General features: G+C 36.6%; 1 protein-coding gene across 8 annotated transcripts in view; it reads right to left on the reverse strand.

The window, feature by feature from the left end:
• Window positions 1–638: 638 nt before the first annotated feature.
• The window catches only part of PAPOLA (poly(A) polymerase alpha), a 47,734-nt gene continuing 27,044 nt past the window's right edge, over window positions 639–21,328 (reverse strand). The window contains exons 13-23 of one of the 8 annotated variants that reach the window (XM_074149538.1): window positions 20,074–20,127; window positions 19,212–19,331; window positions 17,433–17,542; window positions 14,570–14,691; window positions 10,187–10,329; window positions 8,754–8,854; window positions 7,013–7,233; window positions 6,665–6,730; window positions 4,952–5,026; window positions 4,689–4,757; window positions 675–2,821 (exon numbers count right to left, since the gene is read on the reverse strand). In XM_074149538.1, coding sequence (XP_074005639.1) covers window positions 2,726–2,821; window positions 4,689–4,757; window positions 4,952–5,026; window positions 6,665–6,730; window positions 7,013–7,233; window positions 8,754–8,854; window positions 10,187–10,329; window positions 14,570–14,691; window positions 17,433–17,542; window positions 19,212–19,331; window positions 20,074–20,127 — 1,177 coding nt within the window. In that variant the 3' untranslated portion in view covers window positions 675–2,725. Of the gene's footprint in view, window positions 2,822–4,688; window positions 4,758–4,951; window positions 5,027–6,664; window positions 6,731–7,012; window positions 7,234–8,753; window positions 8,855–10,186; window positions 10,330–14,569; window positions 14,692–17,432; window positions 17,543–19,211; window positions 19,332–20,073; window positions 20,128–21,328 lie in introns of all 8 variants that reach the window. The other 7 variants (XM_074149541.1, XM_074149540.1, XM_074149539.1 and 4 more) reach the window with 7 other exon arrangements.

Here is a 21,328-nt window from a genome sequence, read left to right on the forward strand (position 1 = left end):
TTTGGAGCATTGGGCTCATGCTGATACAAAGATCAATCAAGCGATGCACAACTTACGTGTAATTTTTACTTTTATTTCAGGGCAAGCCTAAACTATTTGACAAGAAGAGAAATAGTGCCATCTGCTGACGTACGAAATAGTCACTTGCAAGAAAAGCAAGTGTAAGATGTCAAAACTGTTACAACTACTGTTTTTAAAAATATGGGAGTTCAAACTTTTAAAGGAAACAGTATAGCCCCAAATTGTTTATGCATACTATTTATTCTAGTTTTGTCAGCTTTTAAGAATTTAAAAAGAAAAGCTTTTATGAATTTTAAGAATTTAAACTGGACTCCTAATCAGGAGACAAGGAATGGATGCTCTTAAAATGTTTTGCTTGTTTGTTTTAGGGTTTTTTGGCAATAAACCACCCCCGCCAATCCACAACCTTTCCCTTTAACAGACTGGAACTCAATATCCTGCTGAGCAGGACTATATCTAGCATCTATTCCTATATCTAACATCATGTTTATTTAGAAAACACTTATGTACTATTTCTTTTAGGCCACACCGTATTTTGTCTTAGCAGAAAATTTAAGAGTTAAGTATGAATAAAGAGAGTAAAATCCATTTTGTACATTCAGAAAAATCAGACAACTATGGGATTGTGCTGTTTTTTATTGTGTTTTCAATGGAGAAATACATCATCTGTTTACAAAATAGCTCTTGAAAAATACAAGGAGTACAGATACTATAAAACAAAGCAAACTCCAGTCATGAGACACTACGTACAACATGCGAAAGCAACAGTCTGATCTCCAGGTTATGAAAACTAGAATTAAAAAGTCACTATACAGAAAGGTTCCAAGTTTCCAGCTTGGCAAAACTTGGGTGCAGTTACATGAAACGTTTAATAAAATGAAAAAAGATTTTCCGATGTGTAAACAAAATGACAAGACTAAATTTGTGCCTGGCAATTTCGATCTAAACTCCATAGCTACACAAAATACACAGACACCTTGTACACTTCAACTGTTAATATAACCTTCTTTGGGGGGTGGACGACAGCAGGCTGCACAGGGCAAGGAAAAGAGAAATATTGTATACTAGACATCTCAGACAAATGGCAAAAAAAAACCCTTCAGTTACTGCACAGCCTAAGTAAAAGAGAAGCTACACTCTGACTTTGGAGAATTAATTTAGAAGGATAAGGGGAAGAGTGTAAGTAATTTAATTTATCATGAAAGATGCACGTGTAATAGGATGGAGCACAATGGGAGATGGAAGTTCATAAAACATGCTAATCAAAGTATGGGAAGTATGATTTGACATCCCACATATTTCAGACTTAAGTAATAGTAACATGAAGTTTGTTATCTACATCTGATATTACTGTTGGTATCCCTCATGTTCCTCAAATACTGCTGTTCTTTGCCATGAGAGATTTAGTTCTTTCAAAAGAAAAAGTTGTTACTTCTTTGATAGGACTACAAGAACAAAAAATAGGAGTAAGAGAGCTTACTAGATGTCAAGTAGTTACTAGAAATATGATTTTTAAAAATTCAGCGTTGTTCAGTATGTAAAACAATTTCTGATGAGCCATCTAAAAATAAAAAGGTTAAAATTCATAGGGAAAAATCTTTTTGCCTTTATTTAAAATTTGAAGCTTTTAAATGCATACAGGACTTATGGAGTGTACAAAAATCATCTTATATTTAGTGATTCAAAGGCCATCAAGACAGGTGTTATATTTCACAGGCACACAATATTTACTTCCTTTAGTCATGGGACAAAATTTTCAATTTGTGCCTACAGGCCACAAGCTATTATGTTTAGGGAAGGGGCAGGGGAGAACCCAAATGAATACATGGCTTGTTTTTATTTTATATAAATAACTATTGTCCTATATGGTGCATACAAGCTGAAAAAAAAAAAAACCAAAAAAAAAAACCAAAAAACCACAAACCAACATTAAACGCAAAAGCTTTTTCCAAGAAATAAAGGGATTAAAAAGGGAATAAGGAGTTTGATTAGCTCAAAGGAAAGTTTATTTGCTGTTTGATTGCTCATCTGTATGCACCTTAAAACAATCCTATAAATAAAAGTAGACCACATCTTAATCATGTCCCACCAATACCAAAACTTCCCAATTACTTACTCAACTTATGTCTTATAACCTCAAGATTTGACATTTCATTTGAAAGGTTTACTGCTGCTTGATGGCAGTTGAACTAGATATACTACACACTTTGTTTTCAATGTATAGTACATCACAGAACGTCATCCAATTTGCAGAGTACTACCATTGAAGAGATTCTTCAATAAAACAAAAGTGTATCAGCTCAAGATCTAAAATTAGTCATACTCCAATAAAAAAAAGTACATAAAAGTGCATTTAAGGGATTCTTATGCCAGTTTTATCTCAATTTTGAAACAATGCATCAAACAAATTCAATCAGAATGTCAAATATGGCTACAAAGAGTGTTCATGTTTTTAAAGGCAGTAATCCTTCGAAATATTTAATGCAACTGTTGCTAACACATTAATTGTACTCCTGGCTTCGCATACTAACCTGGACTTCCAATCAAGTAGTGATTTTAGCCCAGAAAGGGAAGTGCACAAAATATACCTAAATCCATTTGCGATTATGTTCTAGTCTTGCACCCTCCGTTCTCCTTTTTTTCTAGCATTAGAAGACAACAGGTTGAGTTGGCAGATACTGTTTATGGACCCCTGAGGTTGTTTTTACCGGTTCAATCTCAATTTTATTGAATTCTTGATAACAGGAATAGGATTTGCAGGGAGAGCAGGGATATCTGAAAGGTCTGTACTGGGTGTTTTCTGAAAAGAAAAGAAGAAGTTTGGTTGTATTTTAACTTTGTAAATATCAAAAGAAAAATATTGTAGTAATTGGCACTAACTTTCAAAAACAAGATCTTTAGAAGAATTTTTACAAATATATCAAGATAAGGATAATTGCAAATGATAAATAGAGAAGAAGGTATTTCCTTTGCCTACACAGTCATTACTAAGGAAAATTTGTACCAAAGTCTCTTTCATAGCGTGCATTTCCTTTTTCAACAATTGCAAGAAATTAGGAAGCGCTTCAGATAAAGCTGAGCCTACTAATAACCTGTATTATAATAAAACACAACATGCACATAATAAGGGTGCTTGATTGGTGATATCTACTATCTGATCTACATCTATTTCAAAATTCCTTTGAACAATTCAGTGTTAAGCCTCAGCCCCCTACAGATGAATTATGAAAAACTGTCCCCTATGCAAAGCGTGCGTCTCCATGCATTCACATTTCAGACTGTTTAAAAGCTGTTGACAGCCAAATTTCCAACTTTTCATATTGGTTTGTATCTACAACGAAAAGGGATGATGAACTCTGAAACACTGCCATATGACTGGGTTAAGAATTTCACCTTGAAAATAACGTGAACACTTTTTTCCCCTCACTTGAAAGACTTAAATCCCATTCAGCAAAACTGTATCTCAACCCAAATAAGGGGAAACACAGGAAAGGAACGCTCTCAAGATTCAGTGTGATTCATTAATTTCTCACATGTTTAACAAGCCTCTATTGTCGGTTGGTGTTTTTTTGTTTTTGTTTGTTTGTTTTGGTTTATTTTTAGTTTTGAAATATTTCTCTTCCCTCAGCAGATTATTTGCCATCCCAATAACCCAGTTACTATGCAGTATTCCCATGATTTATCATGAAATGTTCTCTTATGTTATAAACATTCAAAATTAATGTAAGGTACATTTTATACATGGGAAAAAACTGCATAAAATGACTGCTCTTAATCGTTGTTTTATTAAAACAAAATAAATTGTGTTAACACTGACTGATATGGTGGCAAAGCAAAATGCAACAAGGACTCAGAGCAAAATAACTTTGACCTCCCTCCTGCCACCAGTAGCCCACTCTGGTTGTTGCTGACCTATGGTTTAACATGTTTGCTTTCTGCAGCATGAGCAGTATTTTGAACAAAGCCAACAAGAACACTGAAAAAAAGACAGAAGAGGCCCACCATTCTTACTGTAGTTTCCAGATTACTTTTGCTAAAGTAACAACTACATATTTTGTAAAAAGCCACAAAGCTTTATATAGTCATCCGTAAACAATAAGTGAAATAAACTTGGTGTACTAAATGAAGCAGTTTAGAGTGCCCATGTCACAGCTACAGTTTTTGCCAAATAATTTTGATACTTTTACTTAGTACTCCTCAAATAGTTCATAAAGTCCAATAATAAATACCATTAATATTATTGCAATATATCTCCATTTTCAATCAATACATTTACTGAACATCATTTAATGACTAAAGCGTACACAAAATGCTTTGTGATAGTGAAATCAGTGGAGCACTAAGAGAAGCTTAAAAATGCTAGTAAAGATGAAAATGTGCAATATTACGAACAAAAATTTGAGTGAATGCCACGGAATTCTTAACAACTAGTTTTCCAATGCTCCTTGCGCCTGTAATACTTGCAGTGAAGCAACACAGCTGGCTAATGAATTATAGGATTACAACTTCTCTCTCATACCAAGTATCAGAATCTGAAGTTATATTTCAGACATTCTCAACCTCTTCCAGGTATCTTTGAGCAACAGGTATTTAAAGCATTTGTTTCCTTACGAGAAAGGATTATTCTGTGATGTGCAAAGCACAAAGGAATAAACTGAGGCCCTTACTTTGAAGGCACAATTCAGAAGAGTGAATCCTGGTTCAGTCAGTTTGTATGGCAAGCCATACGTGTTTAGCTACAATGCACATTCAATAAGATCAATGACCATCTAAAACACAAAAATTGTGACAGTAACAACAAGCAGCTTTCCATACAATGGATTTATATTAAAAATTATACATTTATTTTTAACATCTGGACTTATTTTAATTTCAATGTTTTCACCACAGATTAGCACACGCACAGAGGTGTTGTTTTTAAAAACAGTACCTGAGGAGCTTGCAGAGAAGTTGTCTGAAGAGTTTCTGTTTGAGAATTGACATTCACTTCTGTGTCAAGTTGCTCCTAAAAACGTAAGAGTCAACACTGTTACACCACTTCCAATTATAAAAGCTATTTATACAGAACTCCATTAACCAGAATACCTTAAGCTGCGCGTACACAGCTAAAGAAAAAAGGCAAGTATCGGTACTTGCTGCATTAATACCCATCCTTTTAAAATAAAGAAACACCACACTAGAGAATGTTTTGCTGATTGGGAATTTGACATCAACACAAGCTACATCACTTCTCGGTTGTCACTTGTTTAACCACTTAATGCTTTTTATACAGACTCCTATAGGAAAACATTACATGTCATCCAACTAACTAAAGACAAAAAGCGTAGTATCAAGGAAGACCATGTGAAAAGCTGCTGAATTTCTTGCAAATTCAATTGCTTTTCCACTCCTTTCGCCATTCTGCCAGGTAAGTCTTCCTGCTACTTTAATGGGCTGAATCAGCTTTCTAGATGAACGGATGAATGTCAGAGCCAGTTTTTCAGGTAGAACAGTGGGACTGCATGTCTAAAGCAGGACAGTGGCACGACCTCATTTTAATGAAAACATCCTGTTGGTTAAAATTGTACCATGTAGTAAACCATACCCTAACAAAACAGCATGTATTTCAATGGAGAAATACCTTTGTTTATGCCAATTAAAGAAGTTCATTCCTCCATTTCCTTCCATGCGTATTAAGGACAAAAGATTTAAAGGAGACTGACAACAAAAGCTAACAGGATTACCAATGCCTTTTATAATGATCTGTATGCAGAGGATCTGTATTCAATGTTAGGATTAAATGCTTACATGCATTTCTGCCTTCACCTGTCTTGAGTTCAAAGAGGTTTCAAGGTGACTACATAACAAGATACAGTTCCTCACTTAAGGGTGCGGAAACCAAACCAAAGCACTTCAATGTTTTAATAGATATTTTAATTTCTCAGAGTATTTTCCAGAGTATTCCAGAGACAACAGAACATGCCCTATAGAAATTTTATATATGCCCAAGTGGAGAGCTGCTATCATAAGGCTAAAGACAGACTATCACCCTTTCTGTTCACCAATAAGCAGAAAAACTGCTAAATTACAAGATACTGGAGGGGCACGCTTAAATCTCTGCAAGTCCCCAAAATTTATGCTGTAACTTCATACAATAACTTAACTATAAAAAAAGATATATTTACCATCTTTTTTTTTTTTTTTTTAATCTACAAAGTGAACAAGGTAGTACCTGGCTTTGGGCTTCTAAGCCCAACATGCAAAAATCCCAATGGAATACACAGGACAACTGTTCCTTAAATAAGCATCATACATCAAGTTTGGGATGCAGGCAAAGCAAGTCATACAGACACACCCCTGATATGATTTAACAAATTTAAATATCAATATCATCATTAATATTTTTGCTACTCATAACACTGTGTCAATGACCAGCAAAGAAGTCACTGTCTTATGTGACCATGGACTCAGGCTCAGCTTAGCCTAGCAGCGGGTAATGCACTGCAATTCATCAATATTGACATATACGTTGAAAAATGACATATAATTTTGATATCTTTACTGGAGAGAATATACTATATTACACACACTCTTAGTCATTCCAAGAGGGAAACACAGTACTTTTCACAATATACACAAAATCGTATGGTTTAGGCATAAATACCTTAGTTTCCATTTTTTCATCCTCATTCAAATCTATACAGCTAGTATCTTCACTTATTTCATCCTGCTGAAATGCACACAAACCCAGAAACTATTAAAATCACAAAAACATATTTTTAAAAAAAACAAAAAGAAAATAAGGTCGTGTTTTTGAGGGCAGAATTAGTTGTAAGAATCAACATGTTATACCTTAACAAGAAAAATGCTTTTAAGACAAGAATTTAGAATCTAAGCATTTGTGCTAACGCAGTACACGTGTCACATGATGAGTATCAGCATAATAAAAACAAAACCACTAACACCTAAGCAAGCTGAATACATAAAGCAGAGATCTCAAAATCTCAAATACCTCTTCAATTTTCATTTTCTTGGGAGAGTCTTCTTTATGGGGAGAAGATGTCCTTTTCACTGCTGTGACAGGGCTAGGCATTTTTGTTGCAACACTTCCTGAAGTTCTTGGTGATGGATTTAATAGATACGCTGAGGAAACAACTCTAGAGATGGTAGGCTTTGGTGGTGGAGAAATGGCTGGTTGTGTGGCAGTTTGAGGAATGCTTTCATTTGAAGTACCTATGGATAGATAAGTTAAAAAGCTTCAATACGATGAGTTGATAGAACCATTTCAGTTCAAACTGGTATTTTTGGTCTCTATTCAAAACAACTGGTATCAAGTAGGTATCAAGGAAGTGGTACAGCTAGTCGTATAAGCATCACGTTTGGAACAGCAAGTGTACATACACAGCACAGTTCAGCTTCAAACTCATTCCCAGAGAGAATTCTTGTCCAGATACAGGGTAGCCATGTCAGTGAAACTCTGCTTGGTCTAATTAACCCTGCTTCACAGACAGAGCTCTGTGCTAATACAGTTATATTATTCTTGGTACCCAAAGACGTTTTACTGTTTCTGTAATCTATTATATATATGCATTGCCAAAGACTGCCTTAAATCAAATTCAAGAGCAATGTGATACTCCCTTTGTCACTCAAACATCACAGTATGCAATGACAGATATGAAGTCATCACAGAGCACCAGATAAAGATCTGACATTCCATATATCCTTTTGAAAAACGCTCCATATGACAAAGCTCTACCTCATCAATTACATACCTCAAACCAATAAGCACACATAGGGAGATGCTCCACGATAAGAAAATTTTTCATTAATAACTATCAGGTGACTGCTTTTTATTAACCAAAATACAAGAATGAACAACTTCTGATGTGCTTCCAGATTCGAAAAAAGTAATGTCATTCAAGCTGCACTTAGTGCTCATGGACAAACTTACTCACACTGATGCACCTGTGACTAATGATAAAAATCAGAGAACACTAAGACTCCACCATCCCACATGTCAGAGTGAAATAAGAGACATCTCATCTTGAAAGGTTAACCAGCTGGTCCCCTTCTCCATCTATTTCTGACTCGCTCCTTGTATACAGCTAAAGTTCCATCAAAAAAGAGAAGTAGCTGACTCTGCTAAATGAACATTTTCACCAGACGCATTTGTTCTTTCATTAAAAAGCCAATTTTTAATTTTATTTTTTTTTTAATTGTGAAGTGTACTTTTTCTTGTAGAAAACATAGAGGATAAAGTCAGCATACACAGTGGGACATATCTGAAAAGATGTCAGTAGAGGAGCCTGTGTTCTGCTTACATCTGAGTCTTCTTCATTCCTACAATCAACTTCATGAAGCACAAGAAGCAGGAACATGGAAGCACAGATTACAGACAGTACAGACTCACCTCTTGGTTTTAAATATAAAATGGGTTAAAAATAAATAAAAAAAAAATTGCTCTTCCAGCTTTAGGTAGTTTTTCCTCATTTGACCAACTGAATTACAGACCTGCCTCGGGTCACTGGAAAACTACTGTTATTGTGAATGGCAAATAGACGTCCCGAAGAACAAAAGAATAAACAAGCATTGCAGCACAAAATATTCCACCATGATCTGCTGAGTCCTAAAGAAATCAGTTAAGAACATGTTACAGCGTATGTTAAGTAAAGACCTCAAACTGGAAGAAAAACTGCTTTATAAATGTTACAAAAGAAATCAATAGAAACAATACACTATGCCATTTTCCTTACCCCCTGAGCTTTCACTGGAATTTATTTGTGGCACAGTGACTTCAGAAGCCTGTATGTTGGTCACAGATGCTGCTGTTACAGCTGGCGCAGGACTGCTTCTGCTAAAAAGATAAAAATGACAAAATGCTGAACATCAGTAAATCTATGGTGCTTTATGATCTGCCTTTCCTCACATCATATGCATGGCCAGTAACCGTAGTTGATCGAATTTTACCTACATTACAGAGCAGAACTTATAACGCCATGTCACCGTAGGAAGACATAAATGAGCACTGACAATCTACTATCAAACTTGAGCAAGGGAAGCTATTTCAAATACTTCACCTGAATAATTTCAGAGAGTTTTTTAGACCAGTAAGAAGTTGCATTAAAAAAAAGCAAAAATTAAGGCAATGTCTGCCCAAATAAAGTGCACGGGAAAAATGTAGGAACTATTCTCCTGAAGAATGGAACCTTGTAGAAAGACTAGAATACAATGTTTGTTTTCAGTCTACACGTACCATTATGATTATTATTTCAGTCTGGACTTCCCAAGCAAAGGCCTGGGATTTCACAAGACAAAAAAAAATTGTTTTTTCATTTTCAAGAAATAGAGAAGCAGTGTATGTCTAGGATCAACACAGGGCGATTTCCACTTCAAGCCTGACATCCTAGATACCATAGACTTATTTTAATAGAATGGTCAGTGGCATCAACTATCAGAAATCATTTACCAAGGAACACTAACTAAAAGAGCACTTGTCAAAAGGAGTAAGTTTAGTGAACCTAAGTATTTTATCCTACACAATATCCTATAATATATATCTAATAGTGCACAATTGTAGAAGATTGATGTTAACTTCTCTGTATATCAAATACACAAACATGAGACTTGAAAGATGAGAGAGTAGAATCCCATTTACCTGGGCAAATTGAAGTTTAGATAGTGAAAGACTTAAATACAGGAAATTAGTATTAAAATAAACATTAATGTGTATGCTTTGAAAATACAATGGAAAATTACGTTCCTAAACTTAATTTGCATAGATATCATCAGTAACACCAGCAGCACTACTGATTTCCCATACTGAACTTCTCTACTGTCTCACATTTTGATCCAAAACTCACGTAACTCTTCCTTACTCTCACGCCTCAATTTCCTGCTCACTACCTCTCACAGACTCCTGCTGCAGTACCACTAAATTTTTGTATCACCTTGTTCCTCTAAGCATCTTTACTCAACTTTATAATTTCTCATCTGAAATCCAAATCCAACGCCATGCTCCCTATCCCCCAAAATTTAGCCTTGCTCCAGTGCTTAAAGAGGAAATAAGAATTCTGCAAGCTCCAATTTGGAACATTCACAGCTTGACAACTGTGGTATCTCACACATGCAGTATTTACTATGCTTTTAACACAAGTAATTTAGGAACAAGACCAAAAGCCTTCATTACCCCTGAGAACTTCCAGAACTGTTCAACGGACTCGTCTTCATAGCACTAGTAGGCGAAGGCACAGACGTGCTGTTATCACTGTCCATAGACAAGTCTAGGCTGTTGTCATTCAGAGCTGTCAACCTGATCCCTTCTGTCGAATGCTGCAATCCACAAGACAAAAGGAAACTGTATTAGTCTTAAGGGCTTAAAAATCATCACAGATTCAAGTAATGTATTATTTCAGTTACGAAAAATGTTAGCTGCTACATTTGTGAAGACAAAAAAAAAAATAAAAAATTAAGAGGTGATTTAACAGTGATGAGCTTCCACCACAAACTAAGCATGTATGCGTGCCTTAAATGCAGTTAAATTTAAGTACATTTTTAGGAAAAAAGAACCCTAAAAGTTGGAGCATTTAAAAATGTAAAACATAAATGGACAATTTTCAAATCCTTTTAAAAGTACATAATCCACTATCCTGTCACGACAAGCATTTACATTTTCAAATTCACAATTCAGGTACACATTTGTCTGAATCAATAACATTCAAAAATGCAAGATAAACAGTTATTATTTTTAGCGATTGTATTTTCAGCTTTATTTCAAGTTTCTTTGTTTTTGTGGGCTTATAGATACTGCTTTCATTAACTTCAAATAATCACAGAATCGTAGGGGTTGGAAGGGACCTTTGGAGATCATCTAGTCCAACTTCCCCGCCAAAGCAGGTTCACCTAGAACAGGCTGGATAGGAACACATCCAGGCGGGTTTTGAATGTCTTCAGAGAAGGAGACTCCACAACCTCTCTGGGCAGCCTGTTCCAGTGCTCTGACACCCTCAAAGTAAAGAAGTTTTTCCTCATGCTGAGGAAGCATGTTCCTCATGTGTTCCAGTTTGTGCCTGCTGCCCCTTGTCCTGTTGCTGAGCGCCACTGAAAAGAGTCTATCCCCATCCTCTTGACATCTGGCCTTCAGATATTTATAATTGTTGATGAGATCCCCTCTCAGTCTTCTCCAGGCTAAACAGACCAAGGTCTCAGCCTCTCCTTTTAAGAGAGGTGCTTCATTCTCCCTTGATCATCTTTGTAGCCCTCCGCTGGACTCTCTCCAGTAGTTCCCTGTCCTTCTTGAGCTGGGGGGCCCAGAACTAGACACAGTACTGAAGATGCAGCCTTGCCAGGGCAGAGTAGGGGGGAAGGTTGACCTCCCTCAGCCTGCCGGACACGCTCTTTTTAACGCGCCCCAGGAGACCATTGGCCTTCTTGGCCACAAGGGCACATTGCTGGCTCATGGTCAACTTGTCCACCAGGACTCCAAGGTCTCTCTCTGCAGAGCTGCTCTCCAGCAGGTCAGCCCCCAACCTGTACCAGTGTATGGGTTTATTCCTCCACAGGTGCAGCACTCTACGCTCGCCCTTGTTGAATTTGCTACGGTTCCTCACCGCCCAACTCTCCAGCCTGTTCAGGTCTTGCTGTACGGCCCTCTGGTGTGTCAGCCACTCCTCCATTTTGTATCATCAGCAAACTTGCTGAGGGTACGCTTTGTCCCCTCATCCAGGTCGTCAATAAATATATTGAACAAGACCAGACCCAGTACTGACCCCTGGGGAACACCGCTAGTTACAGGCCTCCAGCTGGACTCTGCGTCGCTAATCACAACCATCTGAGTTCTGCCATTCAGCCAGTTCTCAATCCACCTCACTGTCCACTCATCCAATCCCACTTCCTAAGCTTACCTATGAGGATGTTATGGGAGACAGTGTTAAAAGCCTTACTGAAGTCAAGGTAGACAACATCCACTGATCTCCCCTCATCCACCCAGCCAGTCGTTCCATTGTAGCAGACTATCATATTAGTCAAGCATGATTTCCCCTTGGTGAATCCATGCTGACCACTCCCAATGGCCTTTTTTTCTTCTACATGCTTAGAGGTGACATCCAGGACAAGTTGTTCCATCACCTCTCCAGGGACGGAGTTGAGGCTGAATGGTCTGTAGTTTCCTGGGTCCTCCTTCATGGAGAGTGCAGAGAATGCATTCACTTGCCGAGTGATGTATTATCTGCCAGCTCCCTCAGCACTCACAGGTGCATTCCATCAGGGCCCATGGATTTAAGGGTTATTAAGCATTGGAATGGGCTACCCAGGGAAGTGGTTGAGGCACCATTCCTGGAGGTATTTAAAAGACAGGTTGACATAAGTCTTACTGACATGGTTTAGTGATGGTTTTTCATCAGAGTTAGGTTGATGATTGGACTAGATCTTAAAGGCCCCTTCCAACCTAGACAATTCTATGATCCTATGATTTGTGGGTGTCAAGTTTGCTTAAATGATCTCTAATCCGATCTTTCTTGATCGAGGGAGAATCTTCTTTACCCCAGGCACTCTCTCCTACCTCCAGGGTCTGGGGGTCCTAATGGCCAGCTTTAGCACTAAAGACTCAAGCAAAGGCAGCATTCAGTAACTCTGCCTTCTCTGCATCCTCCGTCACCAGGACACCCACCTCAGTCAGCAGGGGGCCCACATTGTGCCTTTTACTTCCTTTTACTGCTGATGTACTTGAAGAAGCCCTTCTTATTGTCCTTGACATCCTTTGCCAGGTTTAATTCCAAGCAGGCCTTAGCCTTCCTCGCTGCATTCCTGCATAGTCTGACAGTGGTCCTATACTTCTCCCAAGTGGCCAGTCCTTTTTTCCACATTCTACAAACTTCCTTCTTTCATCTGAGTTTTTCGAGAAGCTCCCTGTTCATCCATGCAGGTTTCCTGCCTCCTTTGCCTGATTTCTTGCTCCTAGGGATGCACCGATCTTGAGCTTGGAGGAAGTGGTGCTTAAATATTAACGAGCTCTCTTGCACCTCCCTTCCTTCTAGAGCCTTAGCCCATGGGATTCCTTGAAGTAGGTCTCTGAAGAGGCCAAAGTCAGCACTCAAAGTTCAGGGTTCTAATTCTACTTTTTGCCCTACTTCTTCCATGCAGGATCCTGAACTCCACCATCTCACGGTAACTGCAGCCAAGGCTACCCCTAACCTTCACATCCCCAACCAGACCTCCTTCATCTGTCAGCATAAGGTCGAGCACAGCGCCTCTCCTCACTGGTTCCTCCACCACTTATGTCAAGATGTTATCACCAATGTTCTGCAGAAATCTCTGGGACTGTGTGTGCCTGGTTGTGTTGTCTTCCCAGCAAATGTCAGGGTAGCTGAAGTCCCCCATGAGAACCAGGGTCTGTGATCATAGGGCTAATACTGATGTACACCAAAACAACAACTAATACAATGAATTTAGAGACTGATTTGAACTTAAGCAGTGGAGAAGAAAAACCCTCTTCTGACATAGTACTAATTAAAGAGATGCATTACTTAATATTTGCACTGTCCTCTGAAACATATTACAAACAGATTTACACTTGGTTTCAATACGAGATTTCCTATTCTTTAAAAAAGCAGGTAATACAAACCAGCTATAGTAATAAAGCATGTTATTCAGATACACTTGAAAGAGTATATAACAGCAGTTTAACTCTTCACAAAAACAAACAAACCTGTATTGCTCTCAGATTAAGCTAACACAAAGAAGCAGGGGTTTTGAAATACAGACTAAATTGTTAAATTCAATGTTCCACGTCCTTCCTCCTGTCTCCACTGATAGTAAATCACATCCCACACAACAGCTTAATTAAAAATTTTGCTACCGTTCTCATGTATGGCCACACAGGTAAATTATATATTGACGGAGAACATAACCCTGGCTGGCAATGGGCAACTTTCTGATGTCAAGACTGTCATTTAGATCTTTTAATTACAAGAACATACAATACCAAAAGCTGCCAAGTTGCAGGTTGAAGAACACTTTCCCTCAAATTATCAAAGTATTCAACCTCAGTTACAGCAACAGACTACCATCTTAGATACAAAAAGGCAGCAACAAGTTCAACATTCTATTCTGCTTCTATTTGATGACTTGCAATTTTATATTTAGGAGACTTACAGGAAAACCTAAGTAATAACAACTTCAGAGGAAAAAGCTGGAGATAACAAGAATTGCTCAACTGATTGTTCTATTGGTATTGTTATAGACGCTTCCTTTAGGTGACCTGCATGTTAAAACAGCAAGAAAGATTTAAAACCTAATTATTACACTTTTATAAGTCTGTTTAGCTTAAGATGGCCAAAGTACAATATTTCAGCCAGACCTGAAGATACTATCCACATTGTTGATGTTCTGGGAAACCTATATTCTATTTAGTGTGCCTAGTAACACTGCTACAGTCAAATGAAAGCATATTGCTTGTAGGAGTAAAATTAAGCTTTCAAAATGTGATTTTAGTTCTTTGATGAGTAAACCTAAAGAGCTGAGGAATCATTTCTCAATGGCATTTTTATTGCTCTCAAATATTAGTGAAGTTTACCTTTTTCTTTTTCTGAAGCACATGATTAGGAAGCAGTTGGTGAAGTTGCTTACGTTTCACATGCCTTGCAGCAATCTTCATATCCATCTCAAACATCTTGCTGTTTATTGCTTGCCTATAAACTACACAATTAGAATAACATTAAGACATATTGAAGCATTTTGCAAAGTCCACTTACTTGCCCAGGCAGAAACAATTTGCATTTGAGAACATTTATTATGCTCAAGAACAAGCATAGCGTTTTCTTGTTCTGGAGGAAGACAGTGAACTGTCTCCTATGCCAGCACTGATAGTACAAACACTAAAATATTACTTTGGAAGCAGGTAATCTGTTTTCCAAGAAAATTATCTCACAAGCACGCAGTTCTCTGAACAGTATAGTTAACAAGTTTTAACAGTAACAGCTCTGAAGTTAATTTTTCATTTCATCTCGAAGGGACTAAAGATAGAAATAAGATTTCCTTGTAAGAATTACGGTATTTAAATAAAACTATTTTCTTCACAGTTGATTCAGCTTTTATTTATGCAGTTCCTACAACAAATGAGTTCTAATTCAGGAGCTGAATGCTTGTGCGCCAACTAATATAGTACAAATCATTCTGGCAACTCAGATACTGCTACGTTTTTATACACAAAAGTGATTTATGTTTGGGTTTTTTCTGCTGTGTTTTGGGGGTTTTTTGGTTGGTTTGCTTTGCTTTTTAATTATGTCTACTATTATGAGCTATTTCTCTTCACCTCAGAATATTTGCTTCTGGTGAGTCGACATGGTTAAAGCTAGTAAAGGAACTACGCTGCAACTCAACATCTTGAGTTCAAGTAAAGCCAGGTAAAAACGAAGAGTTTGTATAGAAAGTCAGTGTGAAAGAACAACAATATTGAACAAAGCTGTGACAGACGTATAAATAGAAAATATTTTCTGCATATCTGAAATACGAAAACTTAAGAGGTATCACCCTTATTCACTGTCTATTCTACAAATATTAAAGGATCTCATTGAACTGGCTGTGAAAGTGTAATTAAAAAGCTCTTAACAGAGACAGACATACAAACAGCTCAATGAATACTGCATATTAAAGAGCCTACTACGCTAATTCTTGGTATTGAAGAAGCTCATAAGAAGGTATCGAAGAAACTCTCTGTAAAGATTATACAAGTTACAGTTAAGGCAGGGGCATGCTCAGGAAAGCCAGACATGGTTAAAGCATTCCCTATTTCTGATATTACATCTTACCAAAGTTTCAATACAAGGAAAACCTAGCCCACTCTTCACAGCTCAATTCCTCCCCCTGCTCCCACTAAAAAGCAAGCTATTCCCCAATTTCATTCCTGAAAATGCTTCTGTAGTTTTGATAAAATCTTAGGATCTATTCGAAAAGTCAGGGCAAACAGAAGTTTTCGAGATGGATTAAAAACAGAGGAGACAGACCCACATTCATTTGAGATGACAAAGAAACCCACAACACACAAACAGAAATTGTTTGATAGTTGCTTACCTTTGGAAGTGTATTTACAAATTGAACAGAAAACTATGCATCACAGTCTACAACGATTTCGATGACATGCTACTTCATTTAAATTGCATATATTTAGCCAAATTTCAGATTTAAATGTAGTGCAAGTAAATCAGATTCAAAATGGTAAGTGCAAGTTTTAGTATTTTCATAGCAAAAAATCTGACAAGTACGTTATTGAAATATCTGTTTATAAACAGTAAGACCTGAGAAACTCAGATTCCTTCACTCCTTCAAAGCAGCAACTAAGATAATATGCCTTTTCTAAAGTCTCAAAAATTAGGATGATGCGTCTATAGATTCACCTTCACCACTTGTAATAAAAATGCATATTCCACATGTGTTAAGAAAATAAAAACCCCTTTGACTGAAAAAGGCAGATATATACACACATATATATACACACACACAAACAGACACACACACACCCCCCGCAGCTATATTTGACAATAAAGAATTTTCAAACCTTGGGCATGATTTACTTAAATATATATGTGTATGTATATTTATATTAAATTCACTCATACACCCACACAAGGGGCAGGGGGAGCGGAGGGGTGTACATTTTCATCACTTCCAGTCTTACTGAGTTTTATAAGTCCAGAGACCAGGGTTACATTAGGTAGCACTTGAACCTATTCCTTTAACTCTGTAAGCATGTCTTCCTTGAGCCTGTCATTTGTTTAAAAAAAGATATTGCAAATTCATTAGATAAGTCTGTCAAAGGTAGTGTCCCGTTCTGAGTCTTAAGACTCTGAAGAGTCATTCTCTCCAGCTGTTACCAATTCTTGCAAATTTCTTATGTGTGTTCTAAATTATTTTCATAAATCAAAGAGTAAACGTTGGAAAAAAGTCAAAAAGGTTTACTTTCATGTCCAACACTCACTGCAAAAAAAAGCTACTGAACCAACTAGCTAGTATGAAACGCTTTTTCTAGAGTCTCCTACATACTCAGCTTCAATCCACTGATTAAGTATTTTTGTTACTTGGTGAAAATTAATTTAACTATACACATATTGTCAAAATGAGAATAAGCTAGGTAGTTTGCATAAGATAACCAATTTGTCTGTTTAATAAAGATCACAATATAATGTACCATTTTTAGCGAGATGTGAAATATTTGTGTGCATCATTTAAATAGTTTTAATGAAAACCAAACTGAAAATGATTAGCCTGAGGTGTCTAGAAGCATTAAAACTCATTAAAACTGCATTACATTAATTAACACCCTAACTCCTTAGCTGAATTCTTCTACTCTGTCTAGATACAATTCTACTACTGAAACAGTCTACATAATGAACAAAGACAGTAACTTATTAATACCAGAACATCTAGAAATCAAGACTCACCTGTGTCTGTAAAAGACTGAATGTCGTAGGTAAGATCAACACTTAAATTTTCTGAATTTTCGGTTTTCTTAAACACCAACCCAATCACCCACATTGTACGGTATTCTTCCCTGGAAAATTTTATACGGAACAGTCATGTAATATTGGCAAAGAACTGAATAATCTAGTAAGTTATATGCTGCAATAGAAAACAGTTGTACATTTTAGCTCCACTACCCATCAGGAGCTAACCATAGAAAGGCAAAAAAAAGAAGCTGACTTAATGTCCTTATTTTCATTTGCAGTACAAAAAAAAAGTCATGAAACATTAACAACATCTATCTTCAGCAAATTTAATGAACTAAAATCATCAGTAGTTACTTCATTCAACTGTGCTTCTGTACAGATTCTCTCATTTTTAGGAGTTACAATGAGCCATTGCAAATGTAAAGGAAATAGATTTGAAAGGACATAAAAGATTTTCAGCATCTGACCCCAAAAGCAGCTAGAATCTATTCCCTGACTAAACAACTTCCATTCTGCCACCTGACCTTGTTTTCAACTCTCAGATTTCCTAGCTGTAACTGAACACAAAGTGCAGTTTTCAGGTAGGAAGAGCCTCCCTTTAACACCTTCACACAATATACATGGAAGATGAACTATTATATTCTATTACAGAACACAGTGTAACACTTCTATAGCAGCTCAAGACATTTAATGCTTTAATTCAATGTCTTTCCCCTGTAAGACTATTTCAGAAGAACACTGCTTTCTAATCAATCCATGAACAAATTTAGGCAGGGAGGTAAAAGAACATACATTGTTTACATAGGAAAAATAACCTTTCCTAAAAGCCTGTCTCCGCATCAAGTCCTCTGAAAATAGAGCTAACCAGAGCCTCTGATTACGCAGACAGCTGCAGCTGTATTTACCCACTAAAATGGTGCTGAAGAGGTACTGCCTGACATTGTCCAATTTCACCTGGAGCATGCATGTTATTTATGTATTTAGAAAAAAAGTTAGCACCACACTGTCACTTGAAGCAGTTGATGTCTCGAAAAGGCTGTGTGGAAGATAAACAAGACTTTTCACATATTCCCAGAGAAGACAAAAATTTCTTCCCCATTCTCACACTTCACACAAAAATATGATTCCTTACAAGTTAATTACAACACTATCCAGAAATGAAATAAAGTCTTAAAAAGAGTCTTTAGCCCACACACCTGCAAGCATTATTTTAAGTGCGGGGAGAAAGAGTGGCAGAGGGGGGAAGGAGTTGAAAAACATATATAATCCTGAACAATTTGAAGTGCTTGGTATTCTCTCCACTGTTTCCACATCCTAAGGAGTTCTAACATCACCCATTACCAAGTTTAAGTGACATGCATCTCAACTGCTAAATTTAATAACATTAAACATACTTAGTTACTCATGATTTTGGTTCTGCTTCACCTGATGTTCCACCTGATTCTCAGTGCTACCTAATAACTAAAACTGTCTTACCAACTGATGCTAAACAACAGCAACTAAGTAGCAGTAGCTAACACAGATAATTGGCAAGAAATTATGCAATTAATACAGGTACTAGCAAAGAATATATTCTTTCCTAAAGTTATTTTTTGCTTAGAAACATTCTTAGAATAAAGAATATCTAATTTTACAAATAGTTCTTGAAAAGAGCTTAGAACTGTGCCTTTAGATGCTATCATTAAAAATTAGTTTAAGATTCTATAAAAATGCTAGCTTATTTATTAGCCAAGTTAGTTCCTCACCATTACATGAAAAAACAGTTTTGCTTACTTGTCAGGATTCTCCTTGGGTGCTGGGAACGACTGTGGATTCACATGAGCCAGTGTAATGAATTCATTCTTCTCCAGATTTCCAACTAGAATACGGATTTTTGATTCCACCAAGCCCACCCTGCATAAATGTCATTTATTAGCAACTTCTCATTTATATGAAATAACAGAAATATCTAACATCATATATCAGGATAAAAATCCTCAACATTCTCCTTATACTAATTTTTGAGACTACAAATGAACTATACAACAATAAATGACAGATTAATTCAGATCAATAAACCAAATGAACACATTACAAAAACTAATGCAAGGCAAGCTTTGGAATGCCCTGAAGCTCTCATTATGGTCTGACACATCAAGTGACAGTCAGCAAGAAGCCCCTACTTCAATATTTTTTTGGCTTCAGATGATTTATTTTAAAGTTGAAATGCCAAATACCTGACAATCTTAAAAACTTCTCTAATAAAAGAGAGCAGAAACAAGGGAAAGAGGCATTTTTGGTTTGAGAAACAGTATTTCAAGAGATTGAAAATATGCCTCCTCACACTGCTTATTAAAAAAACATGCATAAGGTTTAAGAAAACACAATTCATAAAGTGAACCTGACAGTGCTGTAAAGAAGCAAAATTCAAGCAATAGCCTGAACTCCCTGGTTCTTAATTTTTACTGTTTTCCAGAAGTGTATCATCTTCATCCATTTAATTTTGAAACACTGAAGGCTCCACTTTGTTTCATTAAAAACATACTAGACACACTAGATATTCCCTTGTGTCCAAGGTTGACAGGTTTTTGTTTGGGTTTTTTTTGTTGTTTGGTATTTTTTTTCATTTCTTTTAAATAGCAAGCATTATACTCACCATTCTAGTCGCTGTTTTTCTGTCGGTGCGCTTGCTAGAAGTACAATATAATGCCTTTGGAGATAAAGACAATATGCTATTCTATTTATACTTCTAAAACTAGACATTCAAACCTTAATATTAACACTTTGCAGTAAACTCTACATTGCAAACTACAGATTATCAGCTTAAGTATATACTCTATAATAAAACTAAGCATTATTAAGTTGACAAAGAGGCTATGCACCTCAATCATGTGAATAATGGACTTCTCAAAACATCTCAGATTTTAGGGACATTTACAACTGCAGTTAATACCAGTAAGCTTAATAAAAGGCTAGTTGAAAAACAGTACAGATATTTCAATACCTAATGAGATCAGGGATTTAACTGACTACTAGAGATTCTCTGCAAGTAAAAACCATTCACAACCTTCTATACACGTCAGTTGTCTTAGCTGCAACATTATTTCTGAATAGTTAGAAGAGTGGTTAGCACATATGCATTTGTTCAAAGTCAAAAATAACACTATCAAATGTGGTTTAAAAAAAATTGTATCTGCATTTTAGAATTGTCTGAAGACACTTATCTGAAACTTCACAAGGAATGTTTCCTCTGATGGTAATTCTTAAGCTCTCAATTATATTCCAGGATAATCAGTGTATACCCACTGTAAGTAAATTTCAAAGAAACAGTATACAAAGCAAGAATGGTATTTTAAACAAAGAAGCCCAAGGATGGTGGAACGGGAGATGATTACTTTTAACTTAAATTCATAATGAGGGAGGTGGGGGAACCTTAAATGCCTACAGTTGGGTTTTTCAGAAGTTTAGCTGGGAATTCTATTTTAACATCCTAAATCATGCAACTTAGCATTACTCTATACTGATACAGTGCGTTCAGGTACCTTCAGAGCAGGATTTAAAGAACAGTAGTAAAATAAGGGATTAGACCCTAGCACATACACCTCATAGAAAGGAATGCAGGTGAAAAACTGTGATTCAAGAAGAATCCTCTGATGCTCTAGGCCTTCAAATCATAATGGTAAATCAAAGTCAACAGATCAAATCAGTAACTACATGTTTCTACACTTATCTTTAGGTGGCAAGAGGAAAAAAAAACTGCTAAATGCTACCGTCCTTTGAATTCAGTCAGACAATGTCAATGAAGTAAGAGGACTGAAAAAGAGAGATCTGGAGAACCTTTTTCCCCCCTTTCAAATAAGGCATTTTATCTATTTATTTTTTTCATTCTGGCAGTATTAACTGCTTCATAC

This window comes from Numenius arquata, chromosome 6 (assembly GCF_964106895.1).
Source record: "Numenius arquata chromosome 6, bNumArq3.hap1.1, whole genome shotgun sequence".
NCBI lineage: Eukaryota > Metazoa > Chordata > Aves > Charadriiformes > Scolopacidae > Numenius > Numenius arquata.